We start from the raw sequence: 24364 nt of genomic DNA, 5'->3' as shown, positions 1-24364 counted from the left end.
CAGAACTGGGCGGCAAACAGGACTCTTCCTTCAAAGGGAAAGCAGTAAATAAAAGGCATGGGTATCAAAGGTCTTACTGCTGCAGTTTTCTTTGGGAAAACTAATTAATTCCAAAGCAAGGTCCGAAACAAATAATGGTATAAAGAGTTGAGCCACTTCGATGACACCTGGGCCACTCACTGCTCACACAAGGTCAACAGCTGAATGGTTTCTGAATGCTTCCAGGGTAAAACTGCTTTGCTAGCCAGCAGGGGCTTGCTAGCGCCCATGGGTGACAACGGTTAAAGCAAACGTCACTTCAGCATCACCGTGTGAGCTGGGTATTGCCGCATCCTCTGCGTGGAAAGGGGATGCTCACCTGGGCATCTTCAGGGGACACAGGCTCATCGTGCAGGAAAAGTCAGGTCCAGTCGCTGCAGATTCCTTCTAGCGGCTCGAGTAAAATTTGTGTCTTTGGAAAACTGCGTTGCCCAGAATAAAGCCGAACTGCAGTCTTAAACTAAGTTGGTTTAGAGCGACGCAAAGGTTGGTTGGGTTGCTGCTCCACAGCCGCAGGCCCTGCCCCGATTTGCTTTGCAGGAGCCTGACCCTGCCCTGCCAGTTCATAGTTTCAGTTTCACAGCAGCAGATCCCGTCTGGGGAGGGAGCAGTTTGCCCAGTTGGATTTCCTCTTAAAAAAAAAAAAACCAAACCAAAACAAACAAAAAAACTCCACCCTACACAAACCCTTCAAAACAGTGCAGCTTCCCACCTACAAAAACCCTTTTTTTTCCCCAGAGATCCAGTTGAGAAGAAATAGGCGATCCTCCACGGCTTCTCACGCTCTTGCACGGCACAGAAACTGAATTTTAAGTACACAGAATATGCTACTTGCTATGGCCTTCACCTTCAACACACAAGACATTCACAAGAGAGGAAAAGGTGGAGACTTTAGCTCTGGACTGGCAGTAAGTCACAGCAGACAGCCCTTGCCTCAGATGACCAAAGCTCCTAGATACACTGACCCAGCACTCGCACACCGCCCCGCAGCACTGCGCTCAGACGAAGGAAATCAAGAACACTTTCCTCCAGGTCTGGATAAACAGGGACAGGGTTACACAGCACACATGGACACGCTTTACCGCAACAATCATACTGGTAATACAGAAGAAACCGGCATTCTGAAAGAAAAATGGCATACCATTATTTGCATTAAAGCCACAACCTCTCCCTTGGTGTCACCCAACCATGTCTACAAGTAGTTTTTATGGAGCAAAACATATCATCAAGCTACTAAAAATATCAGGGAATTTACCAGAATAGCTTAGTAAATGCCTTTTTAAAAAGGTATGCAGTTCCTTCCCAGTGGCCCATTTTACTCAAATAAGCCACAGAAAAAATTGTATAAAAAGATTTATTGAAATTCATCAATGACAAACAGACATAAAACTCAAAAGTTTGGCTCTTCTGGGAAAAAAAAACAAAAAACTATTGCAAATGTATTTATACAGATGAAATATTGACTAGGAAATACAAGTCACTTCTAAAGCTATTTTAAAGAGGGATATGAAAGTAAAACTGTACATTCACTAGGCATTTTCAGTCATTTTACTGACTTCCACTAGGTAAGAAAATACAATTTTGTATTAGTATCTCGTGCTTGAGTGTATGAAAAGAAACCTCCTACCCTACATGCTGAACTGCCTCCTGTATTTAGGTTTGTAAAAATTTTCAAAGTATATAGCACAAGTGGAAGTAGTTTCTCATCACTTAAAATTGACTAGGTGTTATATATTACAGACCAAAATAGTACACACCTTATTTAAAAGGGTTGAAACATTTTTTTATTACAATTGTCAAATTCATTTCACTAGTAACTCAGGAATTAGGAACACTTTTTATATATATTTATATATATATTTAAATGCCTGCCATTTTCAGTGTATTGGCTATACCCTAGCCAAAAAAAAAAAAAAACCAAACCAAAAAACAACCCCAAAAACAAACAGAAAGGAAAACACACAACACACAGGGCAGGGAGGGGAGGGGGGCGGGGATTGCAAATTCACCCCACAAACCAGATCCAAAGGAACACCCCAAAAAAACCAACAAAAACATTTGGTCACTATTTACAAACAGCAAAATAAAAGGTACCTACAAAAGCAGGGAAAGCATTGGCTGAAAATGGCAGTCATTCACGGACAGGCAACAAAGAAATCACTTTATCAATATGCCATTCTCACACCTGTTGCTGTGGAAGGATGCCTTGCCCAAATTTGCAGCATCCCCCAAAAAAATGCTTACGATGTATTGAGTGACTGGCAGTGGTGGAAAAATCCCAACAACCAATGCTATTGAGCTGTCTCAGAACAAAGTATGTGTATTTGGGGTATCATCCACTGACCTGAAACTCTTTTGTCTTTTTTTTTTTTTAAAAAAAAGATGTCAAACTATCCACTCCGATAATAAGAAACAAATTACCACTTGGTTTATACTTACTATTGCAGTTACAGGGACTAAGAGAGGGAACAAAAAGAAAAAATTTAAAATGAATAGGAGGAGGAGTGGCAGTAAAAATAGTATTTTATTCCCTTGCCCACCCAGTCTGCTTCTCCCTCTCGTTCCCACAGCAACATTACAATCAGGAAAAAAAAAAAAAAAAGAAAAAAAAAGAAAAAGAAAAAAAAAAAGGTTGGGGGTGTGGGGAGGGGAAATACAGGGTAAAAACAGTCAAATCACAATAGGAAATTTTCAAAATAGGTTATTCAGTTTAGTCATCTTCATCCCCTTCATCTTCAGGTTCTCGTTTTCTCTTCTGTCCCCGTTCTTCATCTAGAAAATAAAACACAACTTGAATTATATGAGTGTTCCCTCATGCTGCTGAGAAGTTGAACAAGTTCAACAAGCTTCTACTTTAGCTACTGGCTTGCTATCAAAGAGCAGGCATACAAACAGCCTGCTTTTTAGAAAATGGTAATGTAACTTTTTTAAGCAAGTATTATTATGTCTAGCAAAAACTGGATTGCTGCCATACCGGGCTCTTCTTCATCTTCATCATCATCTACCTCACCATCGTTGTAGCCTTCTTCATCCTCCTGGATTTAAAAAAAAAAAAAAAAAGGATTAAAAAAAGTCAGTTTCAGTGCAGCACCTTTCACAATTTGGCAATATCCAACACCATTTTATAACAGAGAGAAAGCCCTTGAAGCATCTTAAACAAAAACCAAACAAAAAGGCAGACACTTCCCACGCACTTATATAAGTGCGGTTTTTTGGTACAGTGTAACTGGACTCTGGCCCAAGTTTCATTGCAGAAAATCACAAGCAATCATAGCAGCCACTTCTAGCTTCAAGCCTTCAGCAAGAAAATGGTTTTGTACTTCACGCTGACACGCTGCTGCAAATTCTGTTGTGATGACCCCAGTTTAGTAAAACATGGTGACTGGTCAGTAGAAGGAGTAGGTGCAGTGCTTAGGGGCACGGTTTAGTGATGGACTAGGCAGTCCTGGGTTAATGGTTGGACTTGATGATTTCAAAGGTCTGTTTCCAACCTAAATGATTCTATGGGTCTAGGGGCAGACAGGGTTAAAACACAAACAGATATCTCCAGAGCCTGAGGAGCTGCTGCCAGTTTTGAGAAGAGGCTGACCATTCAGGAGTGGCAGTTAAGGATCTAAGACTGTTTGGCCAGAGGACAGATAACATGACCTCTTACAGTCAAATTTTAGCCCCATCCCAGTGATTCTGCCAACAGCAAAGTCTCACCAGACTGTAGCTGGCTCAGCACAACTACACACAGAAGCTGGGCTACGCTAAGAATTCCAGCATCCTGAACAACCACAAGGTACATGCCCAAGGAGGAACCTTGCCCTGAGAGCACAGGGTCAGTAATTCACATACCACTCTCGTCTGGAGGAAGGCTGTAACCCCAGCCCTTCTAAGAACCCACAAATTAGGTCTGTAGACATTCCTGATAGTAGTTTTGATACCAGCCCAATAAACAGAATGATTTCATGTCAATGGTCACTAGATGGCAGCTGGCTCATAGACAGGCAAGCCTCAAAGCTACCCCCCACTGTGATGCTTCTCAAGTAAAAAGGCAAGCACATGCCTGAAGTACTAAAAGCCTCTAATATTTGGTCCATTTCTTGCCGAACTATTCCCAGTTACAGCACGTTCACTCCACACCCATTATTAACTGCCTAAATCCTTACCTCTTCCTCTCCGCTCACATCCTCCTCTTCTCCTTCCTCCTCTTCCTCCTCGTCTTCTTCATCTTCTACTACCTGAGCATCATCATCATACTCCTCTTCTGTACAGCCAAACAAGATTAACCACTCAGACATTTAAAGTTTACTTTTTTTTCAGCATGGCCACCTGAGATCTGACCTCCTATCGCCACAAGGAGCAAACTGAAAGCATTGCTTAAGGGCAGTACTGTATTAAAGGCAGTTCTCCAGCTGCTAGGCGGGGCTACTAGGTGCAGTCCGGTGCCTCTTTAACCCAGTGACAGGGTAGTGTGGCAGCTGCACCCATGCTCTGAGCTGCTCTAGGGCTGCAGGGGCCTTGACAGTAAGTCACTGCAGCCTCGAGAGTGCTTTAGCTTCAGCTGCTCCGGTTCCCACTACTCATATGCATTTTTGAGCCCGTAGGATGCTTGCAGCTCTTCATCTGCAAGTGTCCATCTGCTCCCACCAGGGATGGAGCAGAACTTTACAAGCCAACCATGCACTGGGAACCCTCCCCAAGGGACACCCCTTGCCTTTATATACTGCCAGAGCAATACAAAAGGATCACACATCATCCATCTTATGGCTTTGCAATCTCTTTTTCACGAGAGGAAAGAGATTAAACGCAACTTAGCCCAAGCAACAAACCAGAAAGTGTTTTCCATGCTGCAGGAATGGGTTTTTTTGAGCTTTTTCATGCATTTGAATGCAGGCCCAGACTTGTGCTCTGATGAGAACCTGTCCCTGCTGAACCTGTGTGCTGCTGGCTGAATGCACCACTCTGCCAGGCACTGCTGCAGCACTCGCCCCTCTCACCAGAGCTCACTCACATTCAGCACTCGAGGGAAAAGTGCAAGTCCAGCTATTCTGCTTTTGCTGTGCAGCTGGGTTTGAAGAGTCTAGCAAATTCCCCAAACTCAGCCAGATACTCATCCAACTGGTACACTATGCCTCCGAGGGCAGTCTGCTGGGGAAGGCAGAACCGCACCTACTGCACATGGAACCCACCATGTGTTTTCCTAACATTAAAAAGTTGCTTGCTGCTTTGTTAGTGCCTTTCACAGAGCTTGCTCTAGGCAGACTTCAATACGTACACTCTCCTCTCTTCTGCCTTATCTCAACTAGTTCTTCTCGATCTCACAGAGCAGCTACAAACTCCTGTAATGCCATGGCTCCCTCACTTAATTCCTCGACCCAGCTATTTTCTTCTATGCCCAACCTGGCTCTCCACCTCTCCCTTCTCCATCAGGCCCTACACAACTGCCCATGCTGTCCTGACCGTACCGTTCCTGGAAAACTGCAGCGTGTGCACACCATCCTTTCTTACCCATTTCTGCCTTCTGTCCTCACCCCCTGGCATGTACTGTTCCCTGAAGTCTTTCAGTGTCTTACTCCTCCTCTTGGCCCCTTTCTTCTGCCACCCTTTCACTCCCCACCTTTCACTAGACAGAAGACTGAAAAAGTAGCCCCTTCGGGCCCTGCCCATCTCCTCGCCCCTCGTTCCTTCAGAGGGCACCAGGATCTTTCTGCTTTACATCGGTCAGGAAGGAGCTGCTGAGGACACCCTTCTGCCAGCAAGCCAGAGCTGGAAGCAAAACATACCACGCAGCACATCAATCTTTCAACTTAACGTACACCAAGTACCACAAATTCACATACCGTCTTCATCTTCCTCCTCGTCGTCTAAGCCCTCCACGTAGCCCTCTGCATCAGAGTCTGGTGCTTCTTTGTCATCCCGATCTTTCACTAGAGATAAGACTGAGAAAGTAGCTCTTTCAGGCCCTGCCCATCTCCTTTCCCCTCGTTCCTTCAGAGGACACTGAGGTACTTCTCCTTTACATCAGTCAGGAAGGAGCTGCTGAGAACACCCTTCTCTTGCCAACAAGTCAGAGCTGGAAGCAAAATGTACTAGGCAGCATATCGATCTTTTAACTTACGTACACTAAGTAGCATAATTCACATACCATCTTCATCTTCCTCCTCGTCGTCTAAGCCCTCCACGTAGCCCTCTGCATCAGAGTCCGGTGCTTCTTTGTCATCCCGATCGTAGCCATCGAGGTATGTGAGTTGCGGGAGGAGCTTGAATACGTTTTCTCTATAATCATTCAAGTTGGTTACCTCACAATTGAAAAGATCTAGGCTCTTCAGGTTTTCTAACTTTTTCTGCAAAGGAAAAAAAAAAAAATATCTCTGAAGTTCAGTGTTACAATAATTCTCTACAAAGCAGAGAATGCAACAGCAGCCAGGGTTAATGTGGTCAAGAGCTACCCATGACAAAAGGGTCATTTTGGTCTCTTCCTACTAAATTGGTGTGGAACAGAAATCTGCAATGCCTGGCCATTGCTGCTTTGGTATCTGAGAGTGGAAAATCAAGTTCAGCATCTCACAAGTAGAAGACTGAAGTCTAGAAAAAGGCAATGGTGCAAAATCATACATGCTGTGAGGGGGCAAGCTAAGAATAAATGGTAGTCCAGTCAGTTATCCCAAAAGCACAATGCAAGATACCTGGAGTCAGCAATCAGGTATATTTAAACTACTACTTTCAGTAGAAGAAGAAACAGACTATTCTTTGGACACATGTATTTTGCTAAGAGAGATTTTTAAAAATTTAACAGATTTTACCATAGCATTTGGAAAAATGAAAAAAGGCATAGAAACCGAACAGGAATTAAATTCCCAGTTTTAATATTTTTTTGGGTTTTGTTTCTTTTTTGGTTTTTTTGAGGAGGATGAGTTGGTCTGCATTGCCCATGGCATTTTAAAGTACTAACAATAAAAGCACAAGCAGTTGAGGATTTGTATCAAGTCTTATGAAGTACCTCCCTACTGGAGTTTAGCATGCGGAGTGACGGTGACATCAAGAGAACTGTAAGTCTGAAACTGGGAGCAGTTACGATCCTCCCTCTCATCTGTTTGCTACATGCGTTTAAGAGCTCTGCTTTCCCCTTCTGCTGGGGGAAAGGAGATCCAAGATGAGAACCGCTCCTCTAGACATCTTAAGAGGAAGTATTTGTGAAATAAGCATGAGCTAAAACTTCATTTCTGAAGAGCAAAGGGCACATAAACCAAAACCTAGAAAACAGCACTACCAGAACTGTCACTTGGATGCTTCTTGGAACCACCACTGGACAAACTTGACCTCAGCACTTGAAATAAGTAGTATAATGGCCGTGAGCAGGAGAGATAACGGAAACCAGCAGGAGTCAGTTGGAAGCTCAGCAACCTCTGCACAGCTGCCACAAGCCAGCCCAGCATGGAAGCACACGGTGCTGCAGCTGGCCCCTACCACCACCAGCGCGCTCCACGCCCCTGGCAGAAGTGGTGGCTGGTGATTGTAGACCCAGTGCTTCAGGGAAACCACACCGAGCTCAGGAAGAGCATCTGGGGGACAGACTGGCATTCCACGCCAGGGTGGAAAGGCTGCAGTGCCCGTGGGGCAGCCCGGCCCCGGAGCAGCAGCCACTAGAGGGAAGCAGCCGCTCACGCTGCCGGCACAGCCCGGGGCAGCGCTGCCCGACGCCCGGCGCTGGGCTGGGCCCCTCGCACCCCTCCGCTGAGAAGTGGCAAAGACACTCCGCTGCAAGTTCCTTCGGACTTTCCAAGCCCATAATGCCTCCACTCATCACAAAACAGGGGTTGATTTCACCCTGTACGGCATCAACTTACCAGAGGTTCTATTGTACCGAGATCTTTTATTTTGTTGCCGCTTAGATTTAGATGCATGAGGTTCGGACACTTTTCTGCCAACACTTCCAGTCCTCCTGAGATTCTGTTGTCGCTTAGCTCGAGCTAAAAGGCACATAAACATCTTGAGGTTTTAGTGCAAACATGTATCATAAGACAGTTTGGTCAGCTAATTATGTTTTTATACAAACAACTATTTTACACATGTGGCATACAGCAAAGAGGGAGGGATATGACACAGGACATTTTATTTACCTTCTTAAGTTTGTTTAACTTTGGTAAGTTTGCAACTGAGGCTAAGCCTACGTTGATTGTACTCAAGAATTCCAGCTCTTCAAACTCATCTGTAAGGCCTTCGATTTTGCCGTCATATGACCTACAGTTGTCAAGAACGAGTTCTTTAACCTGGAAAGAGAACAATGCAAAAATGTAAGACGTTCTGCATGGAGGATAAAGATTTCACTCACAAGCAAAGGATGACACAGATCAGGCAAAAATGAAAGGTATTCCAGTAAACTGGCAAGTATGCAATAGGTTATTTTCAGTATCTGATCCCTACTTTTGCTGCTACGGTTAGCAGTGTCCCAGAAATACAAATTATTTGGCTTTGCTTGAACTGCTACCTTTGTGTTGTTCTATAAGCAGTGTAAACATTAATAGTGGCTTAACCAATTTGGTTCTTAGAAATAGCATCATCTTTTTTAAACGCAACGAGTAAGTGTTCTAAAAAATAGGAAACCAACCTATTTTTAAACTAACCTACAACTCTGACACTCCGTACAACCCATGTGCTATTACAATGTACCATCAGCTGTTAAAATAGGTTCTTTCTGCATGCAAAAAATTATTTGAGCTTTTCAAGCATGGAGAGATCACTGCTCAGATGCTCCTGAAACCTAAAGTAGGGTACTGGTGATCCTGAAGTGGGTCTTGCTGGAGCCCACCCTCATCCCTCCTCATTAGGGCAGCTTGATGACAGTACTTTAGGGGAAGATATCCATGGATTCTTGGGGAATTAGAAGGGATGTGTCAGATGATGCTGGCAGGGGAGGTTCAGCAAGCACAGCTGCTGCTGCAGCAGTGTGCCCCTTATCTCCCTTGTCCTGCTGCAGCAGGGAGGCTGGAAGGGAGAGAGGCAAAGATAATGTCCCCATGGGCCTGAGCAGCACAGGGCTTGCCTGACAGCCAAAGCAGGGCAGTCCCACGGGTGGGTACAGCAAGTTACAGCCTGCAGGGTTTTGTGGATGGTTTTAAACAGAGCACGGCTCTTTTTGCTGGTGCTATCTTCAACGGACACAAACCAACCACATCAACACAAAAGAGCCCTTAAATATGCCCCACCCTGAATAAAACTGCTCCTTTTCACCCTAAAACCAACTCAGCCTTAGAGGATTCATGTGCCTTAGTAGCCAACGCGAGTTTTCCTATGCTCTGGGGAAGCTTTGCCACTGAGGACTGTGACCCCACAGCAAGGGCCCACCCATTCCGGGAACATCCATACATTTTCACACCAACAAGAGAATTTCTGGGGGTTATTTATCCCCTAAAAAACACCCAGGAAAACCCATCCTTCTGCAGACCCTGTCCTGTGCATGAGGTTTCTTCAGGGGTTTGGAAAGGGAAGGTGTGCTGCTTTACGCTGAGGATGGGATCAAAAGAAGTCTGCAAGAATGGTGTATGCAGAAACACGAAGCAACTCTTCAGTTCACACCAAGGACAGTTAATATGCAAATATTTAATTTTCTTAATTTTTTTTATTACTGTAATCCTGCTGCACAGAGAAGAATCCTATGTAGCTTTATAGCTCCAAATAACATCCCTAGATTTCTAATTAAATCCCAGGCACTGAAGTCAATAGGGAAGTCAGCCCAAAGCAACACGAGAGTACAAGTGATTCATTGAGAGTAGGAGGATCAGCGTTAGACAGGAAATACATTTTCCAAGACTCTACAATTTTCCTAGAAGAATTATGATAGGGAATGACTACACAAAAGTCTTCCAGAAGAATTTGAGGCTAGTCAGAAGAAACCAGAGTGAAATGCTCCTGATCCCACATATATCTATTCCACTGGGGGGTGGGCAGAAGGAAGCAAAACCCGAAAAACTAACTACAGAAAAATCCTCTTTGCTTTGAAATTTAGACAGCAAGAAAGCCATTTTAAAGGCAAACATGCTTATCTTCTTACTGTACCAGTATCTTGAGTATCAGGAACCTCCAGTGAGATCAATATGGGGACAAACACACACTTTTCTCAGTCATCTGCTTCACACACACACAGACACACACAGAGACGAGTTCCCGCCCCACCCCTAAAAAAAAGGAGGGGGAGGGGGGGAGACGAACGAAGTAAAATAAAAAAAGCTCCACCCTAAGCCCGGAATGTATAGCAGCTACATCTCCCCATTATCTGTGTCCTTCCCCAGCAGCACACGAGGCCCCTGCCTCCCCGTTATCTCCCTTGGCCAGCGAGGTGGTTCATCTGAGCATCCACCTAGGGACACGTCTCAGGGCGAGGAGGGCAGAGGAGCATGGCTGCACCACGATGCCGAGAGGAGGTTCTCTGCAGAAAGGGGCTGATCTCCCCATGCTGGGGAGCTAGCGCTTTGCAGAGCATGGGTTGGTTTGTTCTTGGCTTTTTTTTTTTTTTTTGCCTTATTCTCTTTGCAAAGGAAGTTTGCAAGAGCACACGAAGGAAGATGAAGCAAGGCGGGAGGGAGTTTTCAGGGAGGGAAAATGCTCACAGCCGCAGCAGCCAGCACTTGGGAGTCAGCTCTGGCTCCAAGCTATGCAGCAGACAGACCAAAGGCACAGAGTGAAGCAGCACCTAAACCTCACACTGAGAAAGAAACGGCATCTGCCTTTGCCCCAGGAGTTGGGACATCCATCCCTTCATCCTCCCCATGGGCAGGGTGGAGAAGCAGCAAACAGAGAACTGGACAAAGCTTCCTCAGGGGTAGAGAAGAGATTTGACGGGAGCTAGAAATATCACTGGATGCAGAAGAAAAATACTTTAATATGGCAGCAGAAGAGCCAACTGGCTTCTACTTTTAGTTTGCTCTTTTTAGGGCAAGACTGCCGATTCCTCTCCGCTTTGCAGAAAACTTTGATACAGAACTCTTCTTTGCTGTGCCCAGTACAGAGATACTGGGCAAAGGTGCAGTCAAAACAAGTCCATGGGGAAGCTCTCATGGAATAAAACCAACCAGGTTTGCAAGTGGTAGAAAGCTTGGTCGAACTGAGGAGCTCATATAAGAAACAGCAGAGCACAGACTCCTAATGCCCCACAAGCGCAACCGCAGTAACATAATTTTGGTGCTTATGTGGTCAGAGGTATATTAATGCACTGGATTGCTTCTGAAAGAATGTGACTGCACAAAATAAAATTCAAATCAAAATTAAGATGGCTTTATGCTCTTAGAGGTTTTAGAATCCCATAGAAAATACACACGTGCAAAACAAGGATGAACTGGGCTTGTAGGGCTTCTCCCAATTTCACTGCCACGTGCACGCTCACTGCTGCTGTTGTACCCAGTTCTCCTGCATACAGTACAACCAGCAGAAACTACCACCAGCTTAGTCAGTTTTGGTAAGTATTAAAATCACCTGCAGCTATTTGCCCATAGCCTCAGCCTGCAGTCTTGTCCACCCCGCATCCCACTCTCCTCCCCTTCCACTCTGACTTGCCATCTCCTCCTTAAGAAGCTGCTATTTTGCAGTTAACCAGAGAGGCAACGCCATCCCCCCTGGGCGAGGGCATTGCTCCCCAAGGCCCCTCTGGGTTGTTAATGGGGCACTTTTCCAGCTAGCCGGCTGCTGCACAGAGGTCTCTTCTCAAATCTTAGTCCCCTTGTGAGATGTTGGGCCTCATCCAGGCATACTACAACCCTGACAGTTAGTAAGCACATAACTGTGTCAGTATACAGAGAGGGAGAAGCGGAAAGGTGACCTTAGTAAAGCTACATTCCATCTAAAACAGCTCACTACCACAGACGTATGACAGAAGGGCAAAAAACCTATTCCCTGTTTGTTTTTCAGAAGTCTTTGTAATCTTAAGGAAAATTTGAGCTCCTGAATCACTCTCCAAACATCTACTGAACTTCCCTGAAAACACACAGCAAGACTACGGTTTTTACATTTCTTCCCTCATCTTCTGTCACTAAAACACAGAATAAACCTTTGCCTGATGCAGGTAGCCCGGGCAAGCACCCTTTTCTGAGTCTTGTTACACACCTGAACGAGATGAGCAGGCCTCAAGCTGGTCTGAACCAATCTAGTTGTATCACGCTGCAGTCTCTGTAATACTACAGACACACAGGTGAGCAGTGAGAATTAGGGGGGACAATCCGAACACATTTGCAGAGAGGCTAAGGGAGAAAGCGCCCTCAGCTGATTTGTGTTTCACTGCATCAAAGACAAGAAGACACAACTTGCAGAAGTTGTATATTGTTAACTTTATCGCTGTCTATGCCACAATGCATAAACAAATCAAAGCACTAACTGGAGTAAGTACTAATAAAAGTACAAGACAAACCGCATGACCCATACTTACCTTCTCAAAAACCTGCTACATAGCGAGAAACAGTGGATGAACAACATAGCACAGATAACCAACCACCACAAATGACCCCGCAATACTCACCTGAACAGCGAAGGTGGCACCCGCAGGTAAACGTCTAGCAGAAAACCTAACACACAGGTGGCTAGGCTGGTTCCTATAGTACATACCCACGTCTCCGATAGCATTTACGATAAGGCACCGCCAGGTGCTTGGGTAGGGATATTACACATCATACGGCTCCAACTGCCAAGCGTTTCTTGCCCAGCCTGCTGTTCTGCCTTGTCCTCTGCATTCCTGGGGTGGCTCAAGGCTCTGCTGCCCCTCTCCCCCGTTCAGCAGGTGCCATCTGCTCAAGCAGGTGCTTCCTGGTTGTCTGTGTACTTCTGCTTGAGCGTTGCTCCATGGTTTGCTGCTATCAGTCCTCACGTTTCAGCAGTCACACATAAGCAAGTAGAGATTGCTGCTTCTCCAAGAAACTCTTCAGGCCATGCCCCTCGGACCTGTTCTCCTGTGGCCATCTCAGTTTCTATTTCTGATAGTCCCAGACGCTTTCAGCACATGACATCACATCTCTGTTAACGCATGCTACACAGTTAACCGTGGATTACAGCATCCCCTGCATCTCTACATGATTCATGACATCACACTACATTACTGCCTGCTTGATAACCGGGGACTCTTATCTGTTTCCTAGTATGGTTACTACATTAAGCTGTGTTCCCAACTGCATATACAACACCCTTAATATAGCCATGGGGTCTACTGTGAGACTCTAACCTATTCCTAGGGTAAGTACTGGCAGCCATGTGCCAGCAGCCACCAGATTTCCTGGGAGTCCTCAAAAGTGACATCTGGGACCTGCCTGCTGTGCACAGTACCTAGCAGACCTCCTCCTGCCTCCCGTTCCCAGTGCAGGCTGCCTCACTGGAACGGACCCTGCTCTTGAGTTACCAACACATACACAGCCAACAGAATGTATTACACACAAGCAACTATTAAGCCACACATGTTACCACCTTAACCTTCATCTACATTTCCATTGTAACAGATAAAAAGGCCAAAGTCTCTACTTCAGAAAGCCTACAACCCATGGGCAGGGAGATCCATTAACTGGGACTAGGTGCCCAAATCCCAGTCTGTAATTGAAAGCTTAACAAGGTGACAAAAGGACACAGTTGCGAATACAATTTAAAAAGACAAAAGGCAAATTTACATGTATAAATACCATTCTTCTGTCTTTACAAGCAGGAACAGCAAAGGCTGCAACATCTCATTTTCAGCACAAAGAACCAGATGCTTTTGAAGTGTACATTGTGTATGGTACCCTAGGACCGGAATATCCTAGGATGTGGCATTTTTATTGAAAAAAGCAGGTAAAAATGAGGGTGTTAACTCTGTCTTGCACTGCTCCCAACCAAATGATCTGGGGGAGCATGGAGAGACATGCATCTTAACTCAATGGAAACCTCATTTGGAGGAGAGCAGAGCTGTGGGAAAGGGGAAGAAGGGAAGGGAGAGCAAGGGAAGCCTGTTGTAGTATGCGGAAGTGAAGTCGAAATTACTTCTTAAAGCAGAGACAGTTTTATTCTCTCCCAGACGCACAAACAATTCTTGAAGACACTTGGGTTTCTGTCTTTGGGAGATTTTTGGTCTCGAAAGTCCATACAAAGCCCTGCATCACTCCACAGGAAAGAACAACTGTTGCTGTCTACTGTAACCAGACTGTCAAGACCTGTGTCCTCCTAGTTCTTGTACTGATTCTAGATCCATAGGCATGCAGATTTGGGGATCCTTGAGCAGAAATGGGTCACGATACATTTCTATTCCACTCAACTTGTGCAAAGTTTAAGAGAAGCCAGCCCTCCTCCACAGTCACCATGTTCTCATTTGTTGGGGAAGACATGGCTTTGACAAGGCTCAAGATAATGCCCAAGTCTTGAGGGAGCCCATCATTCATGCTTAGCTCCACCGTGATGGTGAGGATATGATGTTCTCCATGCTCACATTACAAGCTTCCTCCAAAGTTACTACTGGAGGATATAAATGTTGCATGAACTTCCATTTCAGATACTATCTGGAATGTGCCTAGGCCAAAAGATGCTTGAACGAACAGCCTACTTAATACCTTGGGCTAACAAAGCTGCTCCAAAGGCTCAAAGACATGATGCAATTTTCTACTCTAGGATGATCACCAAAATGTAAACAACTTGAAGAACTCCATTTTATTTTTTTTTTTAAAAAAAGGATAGCACCACATGCCATTTGCGACCTTGCATCCAAGACACATCTTCAGCTGTGTTACAGCCCCCTGTGCTATAAACACAGAGCAAAGCCAGGCTATGCGAAGTTCAGCTCCTGGTGGAAAACAGCGATGGAAAGAGGAGTGCAGAATTATCTCTAGCCCCAATTAGAGCAGCTGCTGGGCTGCTGTAGATCAATTAAGACGGACCTCAAGAGCTCTTCAGCCTTTCCAGGCTTGCCAGAGCACTGTCCATTCAGGCTGTACCCCCTCGTACCTCTGGCATGCTGCCCACAGGCAGGGGAGGGGAGGAAGGCAGGTGCTGTGGCATTGACTACGCTGGCTTGGTGCCATGGGGGATTCCCCTTCAGCAGAGCAATCCTCTGCTGCTCCTTCTGGGCAGCTCAGCACTGCCCAGTAGAGATGTTCAGGGATGAGGATCTAGCCACAAACAGAATTAAATTTAACAGGGAAGGGAAAATTTCAAGAGCATTGATATCTTCTTCCTCCCCCCAAGATACAGTAAAAAGCAAAGCAGAATAAAGGCACCAACTGCAGGTGACGGCAGGAAAGTTTTTTTCCTTACCAAACAAACATGTGATTCTGGATTTTGATATATCCCTTCGAGGCTTTATTGTAAGTATCTGAGATGAAATAAATAGATCTAACTCATTTGCAGTACTTGTCTTAACTAGTCAGCCAACAGCCATTTACCTTGCACAGGCTCTGGCCATTACCACATTGGGCAAAGAATCTGCAAATCCCGGGGCAGGGAGAAGCGCTATACAAAAAATGGCCACATAACACAAATCATTTCCCTTCAGATATGGGCAAGGTATCTAGCACCCAGACTACTTGAGAGCTGTATTAGCAGAGGCAGTGACCGACGGCTGAGAAGGGACTGGCTGGGATTAACGCATATACCTTGTAATTTTGAGCAGTGCTCCATTACCAGCATTACAGACAGCAGGTACAAGCACAGAGCCTCACCACAGCTGAACGGCAGGTGTCTGTCAGGACTTCAAAGCAGTTCAGGCTGAAGGTTACAGGATTTCCCCACAACCCAACACAGGTGGCCCTTCCACCAGCACTCTGCAACTGGCCCCTTCCACTGCAACCCACAACTGCTGAAAAAAAAAAAAACAGCTTTCAGTGCAACCTGGTTCAACGGCAACCCGCTCCATTGCTAGCTGTTTTGCCTATTTTATACTCACTCAACCGAGCTGGAACTCTAAATTCTTGCAACACGGTCACATGAAACTACTGCCTGACCTCAAAATTCAACTAGGGGTTTTCAAAATGATGCAACCCCACCAAACTTTCATTCTTCTGCATCTCTTTCTCAGAAACTCCCACCAACGCTTTTAAATGCATCAGCGGAAGGTTTCAGAAGCCCAAAACTGAACTTCCAGCACCATGTCGATGTAGTTTTGGTGCCTCTTGTATTTTTCACTACCAGCACCAATACACGTGTGTGTGCACAGATCCTAATACCACCGTCTTTGAACTATAATGACATGGTTCTCATACAGGTTTACTCTGTGTTTGTAAACTATACCCTAGCAAGCGCTTTGTATTTAATGTAGTTGATCCAACAGTCACATGATAAAGAAACTCAGACTTACTCCACTCGAGGGTACAACCAAGGAACTGCATGAAAACATTTGTATAGGGACCAAAAGCAATCCAGTGACAACATGGGCACCTCTGTGCACATCTGTCACAGTCCAGACTCAAGCAGCTTGTTACATTGCTGTACCCAAGTTTAACGTGATGCAGTAAAATAGGAGTTTAAAGACACCTTTCAAACTCCCCTCAAGCTGGGCTTCTGTTTCACTTCATTCTCCCAAGGATGAGCACACTTCGCGCCCTCTGTTTGCTGGCCACTCTGCATGCATGGAGTGGGCCCTTTATCACTTCAACCCTGGCAAAGGGAAAGGGAGCAGGGGAGGAGAGACGGGAAATTTTTGTTGTTTTATTTGTTTGGTTGTTGTTATGTGTGTTGGTTTTTTTTAAATCAAAGCTGCTCTGTGTTCAGAGACAGCTTAAGGCGGCTTGCACAGTTCAGAAAAAAAATCTGGCTCAGTATCAATACATTTACTTTTTTTACCCTCTTAATATTTTACATAGCATAGCTATAAACCCTGAGAGCAATACATATGGCTCCAACTAATTTCATGTTCCTTTGCTCTGTTCTCTGAGTAACTAAAGGTCCAAGTGAAACACATAAGTGGCAGAAGAGACTTGGCAATTCCGACTACTTCTTACACTGCTATCTAATTATGAGGCACCTCCAGTACTAAAAAACTTCCAGAAATAATAATCTGCCATTGCCTTTCTCAAAAAAACAACCCCCCCAACAAAGAAACCCCATGAGTCACATAAATATACTACCACACATTTACAAGGGTCAGTATAGCCATATGCACAAGCAACACACTAATTAATAAATCAAGAACACACTCTAGTGACATGGAAAGCTGTTTCATTCAAAAGCATAGAGCCGGTTTTTGGGTTTGTTTCCCCTGTTAGCATGGTAACTCCGTAAAAACTCCAAATATTTCTTTAGACGGGCTGTTTCAAATACACAATTAAATTGCTTGATCTTTGCATTAAATGCTTTTCTAATATTCACATTAACATTGCTTGCTTCCCTCTTTTCCACAGAGGGTATCGTCCACTGCAGAGCACTTGGCTCTTGTCCTGGCTGGGGTGGGTGACACTGCATGGGTCACTTCAGCTCCACGTCTTGCTTTCTCTCTGTTTGAGAAACAGAGTGCCTCATACCACATTCAAAGTGCTTTTCATTCACTGCCAGCTATTATTAAATAAAACAGAAGCAAAACAGGAGATTGCATTGCACCTTTAATTTAAAAATTTTGCAGTTAGAAAGTTTAAGCATTTAGCTGAACCGCTTAGTTTGTTCAGTTGCACGTACTCTGAATTGCCCTCAGCAACAAAGGACTGATGTAGAGACATACATAAAAAAGAAACACTGCATTTAAATGAAGACTAATTTTAAGAGCTGCATATTTAATATGGAAAGCAGTCTCTGAAGATGTCAGCTGCTATAGAATGCACTGGCAAATCTTACTTGCAAAAGATAAGCTTTTCCTAGCTTTTTTTATGGCTTTGAAGGGAAACTGTTCAATAGACCAAGTCAATGGACAAATGAGTGCTCCAATAGAGAGCACAACTTTTACACACTGGCGTAAAGGCAAACCACTCAGGCTTTTTTTTTTTTTTTTCTTTTTGGAAGTATTTCAAAGGTCATGCTTACATATGCAAGGGCTTTGGGACTGATTTTAGCAACCTAGTAAATTTTACAGGCTGTGTATTTACTAGCTGTTTTGTCTGAAGGATAGCAGAGCAGGAGAGGATACAGGAAAAAATCATATGCAGAACAAGTCCAGTAGTGTCACATAAATAGCTGAGAAGTGTCCATCACTCCAAAGCACAACAAAAACATCACTGCTCTCTATTCCCACCCGAGACTTGTACCTCACTGCAGACACAGAGGGTTTGGTTCATCGAGCTGAACTGTTTGTCAATCAAGACTGCTGAAAGCCATCACGCGCTCCACAAATGGCAAGCCTGTCTCAGCGGGTGGCAAGGAGAGGACCTCCCTTCCTCCTTTCCTCCCTTCACAGCACCAGGGGCAAGTCCTGCTCCTTCCCTGCCACAGCGCTGGGATCCCAGAGGTGCCAGGATCCTGGTGGGCAAACCAGAACTACTCCTGTAACCTTCCCTTACTGTTAATTCACTCTAAACGCATCCAAAACATAGCACCCACATGTTTCGTGGGTCTGGTACTTAATTTTCAAGCTTCTCCAACTTACCAAGACATATACCTTTGTGGCAGGAGGATGGGGGGAGTAATCCACAGAATGAATGAAATGGAAGAATCAAGTAAACATTAACCTTACGGGATGTAAATATTGAAGAAAACAACCACTGATATTTGTGCCACCATTCAATGGTACATTTAAAGATGCATCACTCTCATAGATAAAGTGGTATTTTAAATACAGCAAAAGACAAAATGTTTTAAAAGTCCTAAATCTCTGCAAGAGATTAGTGGTACCTTGAAACAGTCAGGAGTTTTTGCCATACGTTTACAGCAGAAAGGTATGTTCTATTTATTGATACATAGCACACAAATCCTGTGGCAAGGATGGATTATAACAGCTAGGCTTAACCCTAGGAGGTTTGTACTAAGAAGCATTTTATTTTTTCATTGTTTCAACAACTTGTTTCATTTAGTGGGCAGGACAAGATCCTTTGTTTCTTCAGATGTGTTTCTTGACGGACTACAACACAATTACATCAACTAAACCCCAGCTATTTCTCTTAATGTGTTTTATCAAGCTTGTACTTGGACACACAACCTGAATCATACAGAAAGTTTTGTAAGTGTGACTGCACTTTACATATTGCTTGTCAAAAGGGAATTCCTGAAGAGTCGCAGGTTAAAAAAAAATAAAAATCTACCATTGTTACTTTCTAGCAGCATCACTGAGAAACAGGAAAGTTAGGCAACGTTTTAGATCTGTATACCAGTGTTTTTCAGTTTTACATGTGTAGCTCCTTTCATATGCTTAAAACTTGGTCCAGGTTAAGAGAAGAGAATTTGCCAAACACTTTCCTGGTCAGCCCAGTAGTCAGCTTCGAAACAAGTCTAAATTTGAGTGAGGACAGCTCACACATCACACCCATTCTCCAGCCTGATTTTTTAGGGCTGCAGTTCCTCCAAGATGAGCAGCCATCCATCCCACAGAACACTCATTTACCAGGTTTTGCATCTGGAAATTCAGAGCCATGAAAACTAGCTGTTACACAAACCTGAGAAGTTTGCAAAAAAGACAGCTGTTTCTTCGTACACTTACACCCTGCTGTCAGCTACGTAAGTGGTTAAGCGATACAAGTCTGCAAAATTCCACAATACCCTGCACACGCCGCACAGAGTTCGTATGTGCTGGCCTCATGCTGCCCCAGACACAATCCTATTCCACTGTGTTTCAAACCTAGGAGCACATCCCCTTCCCATTTTGAGGTTGTTCAGACTGGGGAAAGTAAAAAAGTATGTATCTGCACCCACATGCAAGACCAAAATACTTTTTTAAACACAGGTCTTTGAAATGACCTGCGTCACTTTAAACTCTTTACTCTTCTTGCAAGTATCACAACAAGGAACTAGCTGGATGAAAAGCGCCTTTTTTTTTTTTTAATATTCTTCATTCGAAAGAAGACTGTATACATGCTTATACCACATTTCCCTTCAGTGTTAAAAATCCACAGAAAACCAAAGAGAAATCAGACTGTCAAATAAGTTTTACAACACAAAGCAAGCCAGAAGAACGGTGAGAAATATTCAATGTTACAGTCAGTATTTTATCACTGTCATAATTTTGAGCTGATAAAGGACTAAATCCTCAGACTAAATGAACCGGAGTGGCAGCTGTAAAGCAGAGATGAGTCTTGTGCATGATTTCAAAAACCTACCTCCGTGTCACTTGGCTCACAGCCTTAGTACTGAACCTGTTTCACAGTCTTTGCATTTTACTAATAGAGTTTACGATGGGAATGAACAAGAATGCCCATAAATGTGCCCAGGTGAGCAGCCCTCTGCGAGGTCAGCAGTTACACCACTACCAGCTGATGGTTCTGGAGGAAACCCATGTGAAATAATTGCACCTGGCCCATTTCTAGCAGGCAGTTAATTATAGTAGAAAACCATGTCGGTAAGATAAGCAAAGTGACACAGGCTACAGCCAGTGCATTACTATGAGTGACCATTAAATGCAATGGGATAAAAGTTGAAATATCTGGGCAGAAAGTAGATATGCAAGCTCAACTCTGGCTGTACAACCCACAGATAAAACAGATTTCAAGCACCAAAACCCCAGACCTCTCACCAACACTGGATTCATATAAAAATGGACTGAATTAAAACCCAAACCAAACCAAAAACCAAAACCAACAAAATAAGAGAGGCTGAGGAAGGAAAGGAAGAGATGGCTCCTATACAATCCACTTCAGGACATTTGCATTATGCATTATTAGTCAACATGTTACCTTACAGGATTATATGACTTAACAGCTCAAAGTAGCTAGCTCAGCTGCACAGTAGCACATGGCCTTCTACTGAAGGACTGTATTAAGCAGATCAAAATATAAAATATTAATATAGGCTCAGAAAGAACCACAACACCTTATCAACATCCTACTATCTAACTCTGATTTACAAAGTTTTGATCCTGTAGGCTCTGGCAACAGGATATAGTAAATGTAAGATGTACCACAAAACTTAAGTACATACTGGGCAGAAGCTCCCAAACAAGTATATTCACAGTTATTTTCACCAAGATTTATTTACATGACACTTATAAGTTTGAAAATAACAATTCCCCCCCCCCCCCCCGGAGGACAAACACTGCCTACCTATCAAAGCAGGGACTAATGGAAACAACTCACGGAACCATCCCCTTTGTGGCCAAAGACTTACTAAAACCTGTAAATAAATGACACTGGCATGAGAACTGCTTCTAAACGTCAGTTCCAAGTGTTTTATCTGAAGCGCTACCTGGATTCAGCTAAATTTTATTTTAACAGGCATTTCAGAGAAACAGACTTCAAACCACACGCTTAATTCTCCACGACACAAACGCACATGTGCACATCTGTCATCAACGTCTTTACAAAGCGGACTCTAAGCAGAGCAGCATTCCCAAATGGCATCTCTATCCCGCTTCATCGGAAGCCAGGAAGATCTGGCTTTGTAACGGAGGCGATTGCCTTCGCTACCTTGGGAGGACTGATGCACTTAACTCACTGACAGAGTCAAAGGCTAGCAGGTAAAAAGAAAAAGCGACAGGTTAAAGCAGCTTTGTTTTACTTTGAACTGCTGCAGATTTCGAGTTGCTGAGGAACAGTGAACCCCCACCCCATCACATCTCTCTCAACTTTCTCCGGCATAAGCTAGAACAGAGCAAAACCGGAACAAAACCCAAGCATGGAAGGAAAAAAAACCCCACACCACCAGTTTATATCTAATACATGCTGGATCAGGTCTTTAAACCGTAGGTCTGTGTTTAAAATGGTGAGTGAACCTCCAGCAGCAGAGCGAGGGGCAAATCGAGCAAAACTAAGGGGACACACACACACACAAAAAAAATTACTTAAAAATAAAAGGAGCCCCAAAAGCAGAGACCTACCTTCCCGCCGGGCCCTGCCCAGGAAGGCGTGCTGCCCGGGGGCGGCCAGCTCCTCCCGCCGCCGCGGGGACCCCGGCCCGGCCCCGCTGCCCCGGGCGGGCGCGGCGGCGGGGCCCGCTCCCTGGGGTGGGCCGGGGGCGGGGGGGGCGGCCTCCCCTGCCCCACAGCGGCACCCGTAGGGTTAAATAAAAAAATAATGACTAAAAGTAATAATAAAAGGGGGGGGGGGGCAGAAGGACGACGGCGCCTTTTTACCCTCCTGGCTCGTCCCGCTGCCGTCGCCACAAGCCTCCTCCCGCCCCGCGCTCGGCGACAAAATGGCAGCCCCGGCGGCTGGCAGTCATGTCGGAGAGGGCGCCCGGGCGCCCCTCCGCCGCCGCCGCCCGGCCCCGCCGCCGCAGCCGCAGTGCCGGCGGGAAGGCCCCCCTCCGCCAACGCCTCATGGCGCACTTCCCCACACCGCCGCTACCCCCGGCCCGCCACAGCGGGAGCCGGCGGCGGGCGGGCCGGGCCGGCGGGGCTCCTCTCACGGCCCGGTGGGGCGGGCAGGGCCGCCAGCCGTTCCCTCCGCCGCAGCTGAGGAGGAGGAGGAGGAGGAAGAGGAGGAAGGGGGAGGGGGGGGGGAGAGAGGAAAAAAACATGGCGCCGCGTCCTACTTGCGGTGTGGCGTTGCCAGCGCGGGGCCGGGAGCGGCCCGGCGGGGCGGGGGGGGGCCGAGCCGGCCGGCCCCGCTCGCCTCATTGTGCCCCCCGCGCCCGAACAATGAGCCCCCCGCGGGCCTCTCTGCGCCGGGCCGGGCCGCGCCTCACCGCCCGCCGGGGCCGGCGGCGTGTGCCGCGGCGGTGGCGGGAGCTCTCCTCCCCCCGCACCCCCCCGTCCTCCTCCTCCTCCTCGCCCAGGAGTTTTTAAACTTTAAAGAGCAGGTTCCATCGACCTGCCCGCCTTTGTCCCTCGGACACCGCGCTTGGCCACCGAAAAGCCGCGGGGCCGCGTCCCGCCGCCTTGCCTCCGCCCTCCCCCCAGAGAGGTACGTTCGCCCCTTCTTCCCCTTCCCGTTCGTCTTCCGCGGGGCCGGGGCGCACCTCGCCCTCCCGGCCATTATGCAAGGGCCTGGCGGGGGCCGGCGGGGCGGGGAGGGGAGGGGGCTTCCCCGCCGCTGCCCTCAGCCTCCCCGAGCCCCGGGTTCGCGCCCCGCCGGAGCGGGCTCAGGGCCCCGCCTGCCTCCGGGCACCCCCCCGCTGCCGACTCTGTTGGGGTGGTCTTTTTTTTTTTTTTTCCTCTCTCTCCCCCCCCCCCCCCCTTTTTTTTTTTTTCCACCCTCGTCCTGACAAAGTTTTTTTTCTCTCTCTCGTTTATTCCGCGAGACGCGGAACAACAACCTGAAGTCCGGCCCCGGGGGAAGGAAAGGGGAGGGGGGGGGAGAGAAAAACACGCACACGCACACATCCAGCCTTTTTGTGCGTGTGTGGGGATGGAGGGGGTGGAGAGTGCGTTTATTTCTTGCAATATTTTTTTTATTCAACGCTCGCGCTACCGGCGGCGATACCCGATCGCCAAAAACGCTAAGCATTGGTTTAAAATTCTTTTCTTTTATCTTCTCAGCATCTGGAGAGAGGGAGAGAGAGAGAAAGGGCGCGTTCATGAGGACTACAAAGTTACAAATATGGCTCCCCAGTCTCTCTTGCCTGATCACTGCAAAGAAATGAAGACGCACTTTAAACTAAACCATTTGCAACTCACTCGCAGTCCCTGTCTGCCTCTCCCTGCCCAGCACCCAGTACAAATATTTGCGAACTAAACACGCTGAGAGAGGAGCACCAACTTATTTTTATTTAATGCACGGCGAGCCCCCTCGAAGGCATCGCACACCGGCAGACTCAGGAGCAGCCTCTAGTTTCCCCCTAGACCATAACGCGTGCGCCTTCGGGCACCCCCAAATTGGGGTGCACGGCCACACACACACACAGGTAGGCACCTCAAGGGCAGCAGCGGCCCCACCGCCGCCGCCGCTCCCCCCGCGGGGCTGGGATGCACCCCCCCGCCCCCCCCCCCAAAAAAAATAATGTGGGATGGATTTTTATTATTATTATGATTATTATTTTGCATTGCTTACATCTGAGGGCGTCCTGTTCCGCAGCTCTAAGTGGATCCTTCTATTCATGTCCATGTCCGTGGCTGGTGGGAGTCGCTCGCTGTCGCCGGCTCCGCTCGTGCAGTGACACCGATGGAGACCCCCCCAAAGCCAGCGCGGTGAGGGACTTTGAGGGCTCAACCAGCTCCGCTCGGAATCCCGAGCCCCAGCACCGCGGCGAACACTAACCTGATAACTGCGGAGGCGGGCGCTCCCGGGGGCTCCGGCCTGACTGACGTCCGTCCCCGCCAACCGCGGCGCCGCAACGCGAGGCCGGAGCCAATGGGGCGGGCAAGGGGCGGTGGAAGCCAATGGGGGAGCGGCGCAGC

General features: G+C 46.5%; 1 protein-coding gene and 1 long non-coding RNA gene across 4 annotated transcripts; both read right to left on the bottom strand.

Moving 5' to 3' along the window:
* Positions 1-1377: 1377 nt before the first annotated feature.
* On the bottom strand, positions 1378-24209 carry ANP32A (acidic nuclear phosphoprotein 32 family member A). 3 transcript variants are annotated; one of them, XM_037394419.1, is made up of 9 exons: positions 24018-24209; positions 12533-13023; positions 8148-8297; positions 7875-7997; positions 6173-6371; positions 5868-5966; positions 4194-4291; positions 3014-3074; positions 1801-2811 (listed from the first exon to the last, which is right to left on the bottom strand). In XM_037394419.1, the coding sequence occupies exons 2-9, from the start codon at positions 12614-12616 to the stop codon at positions 2750-2752; spliced, it is 876 nt and encodes a 291-aa protein (XP_037250316.1). In that variant the 5' UTR covers positions 12617-13023; positions 24018-24209; the 3' UTR covers positions 1801-2749. The 3 variants fall into 3 exon arrangements, with proteins under 3 accessions (XP_037250318.1, XP_037250316.1, XP_037250317.1); XM_037394420.1 differs by lacking the exon at positions 12533-13023 and having other exon boundaries at positions 24018-24207; XM_037394421.1 differs by lacking the exons at positions 5868-5966; positions 24018-24209 and having other exon boundaries at positions 1378-2811.
* LOC119151066 lies at positions 20725-22244 on the bottom strand. The gene is made up of 2 exons (XR_005105290.1): positions 22160-22244; positions 20725-21834 (listed from the first exon to the last, which is right to left on the bottom strand). It is a non-coding gene; the product is annotated as an uncharacterized LOC119151066 (long non-coding RNA).
* Positions 24210-24364: the final 155 nt, after the last annotated feature.

Source organism: Falco rusticolus, chromosome 7 (genome assembly GCF_015220075.1).
Source record: "Falco rusticolus isolate bFalRus1 chromosome 7, bFalRus1.pri, whole genome shotgun sequence".
Taxonomy (NCBI): Eukaryota; Metazoa; Chordata; class Aves; order Falconiformes; family Falconidae; genus Falco; species Falco rusticolus.
This window is presented reverse-complemented; position numbering and strand designations above follow the sequence as displayed.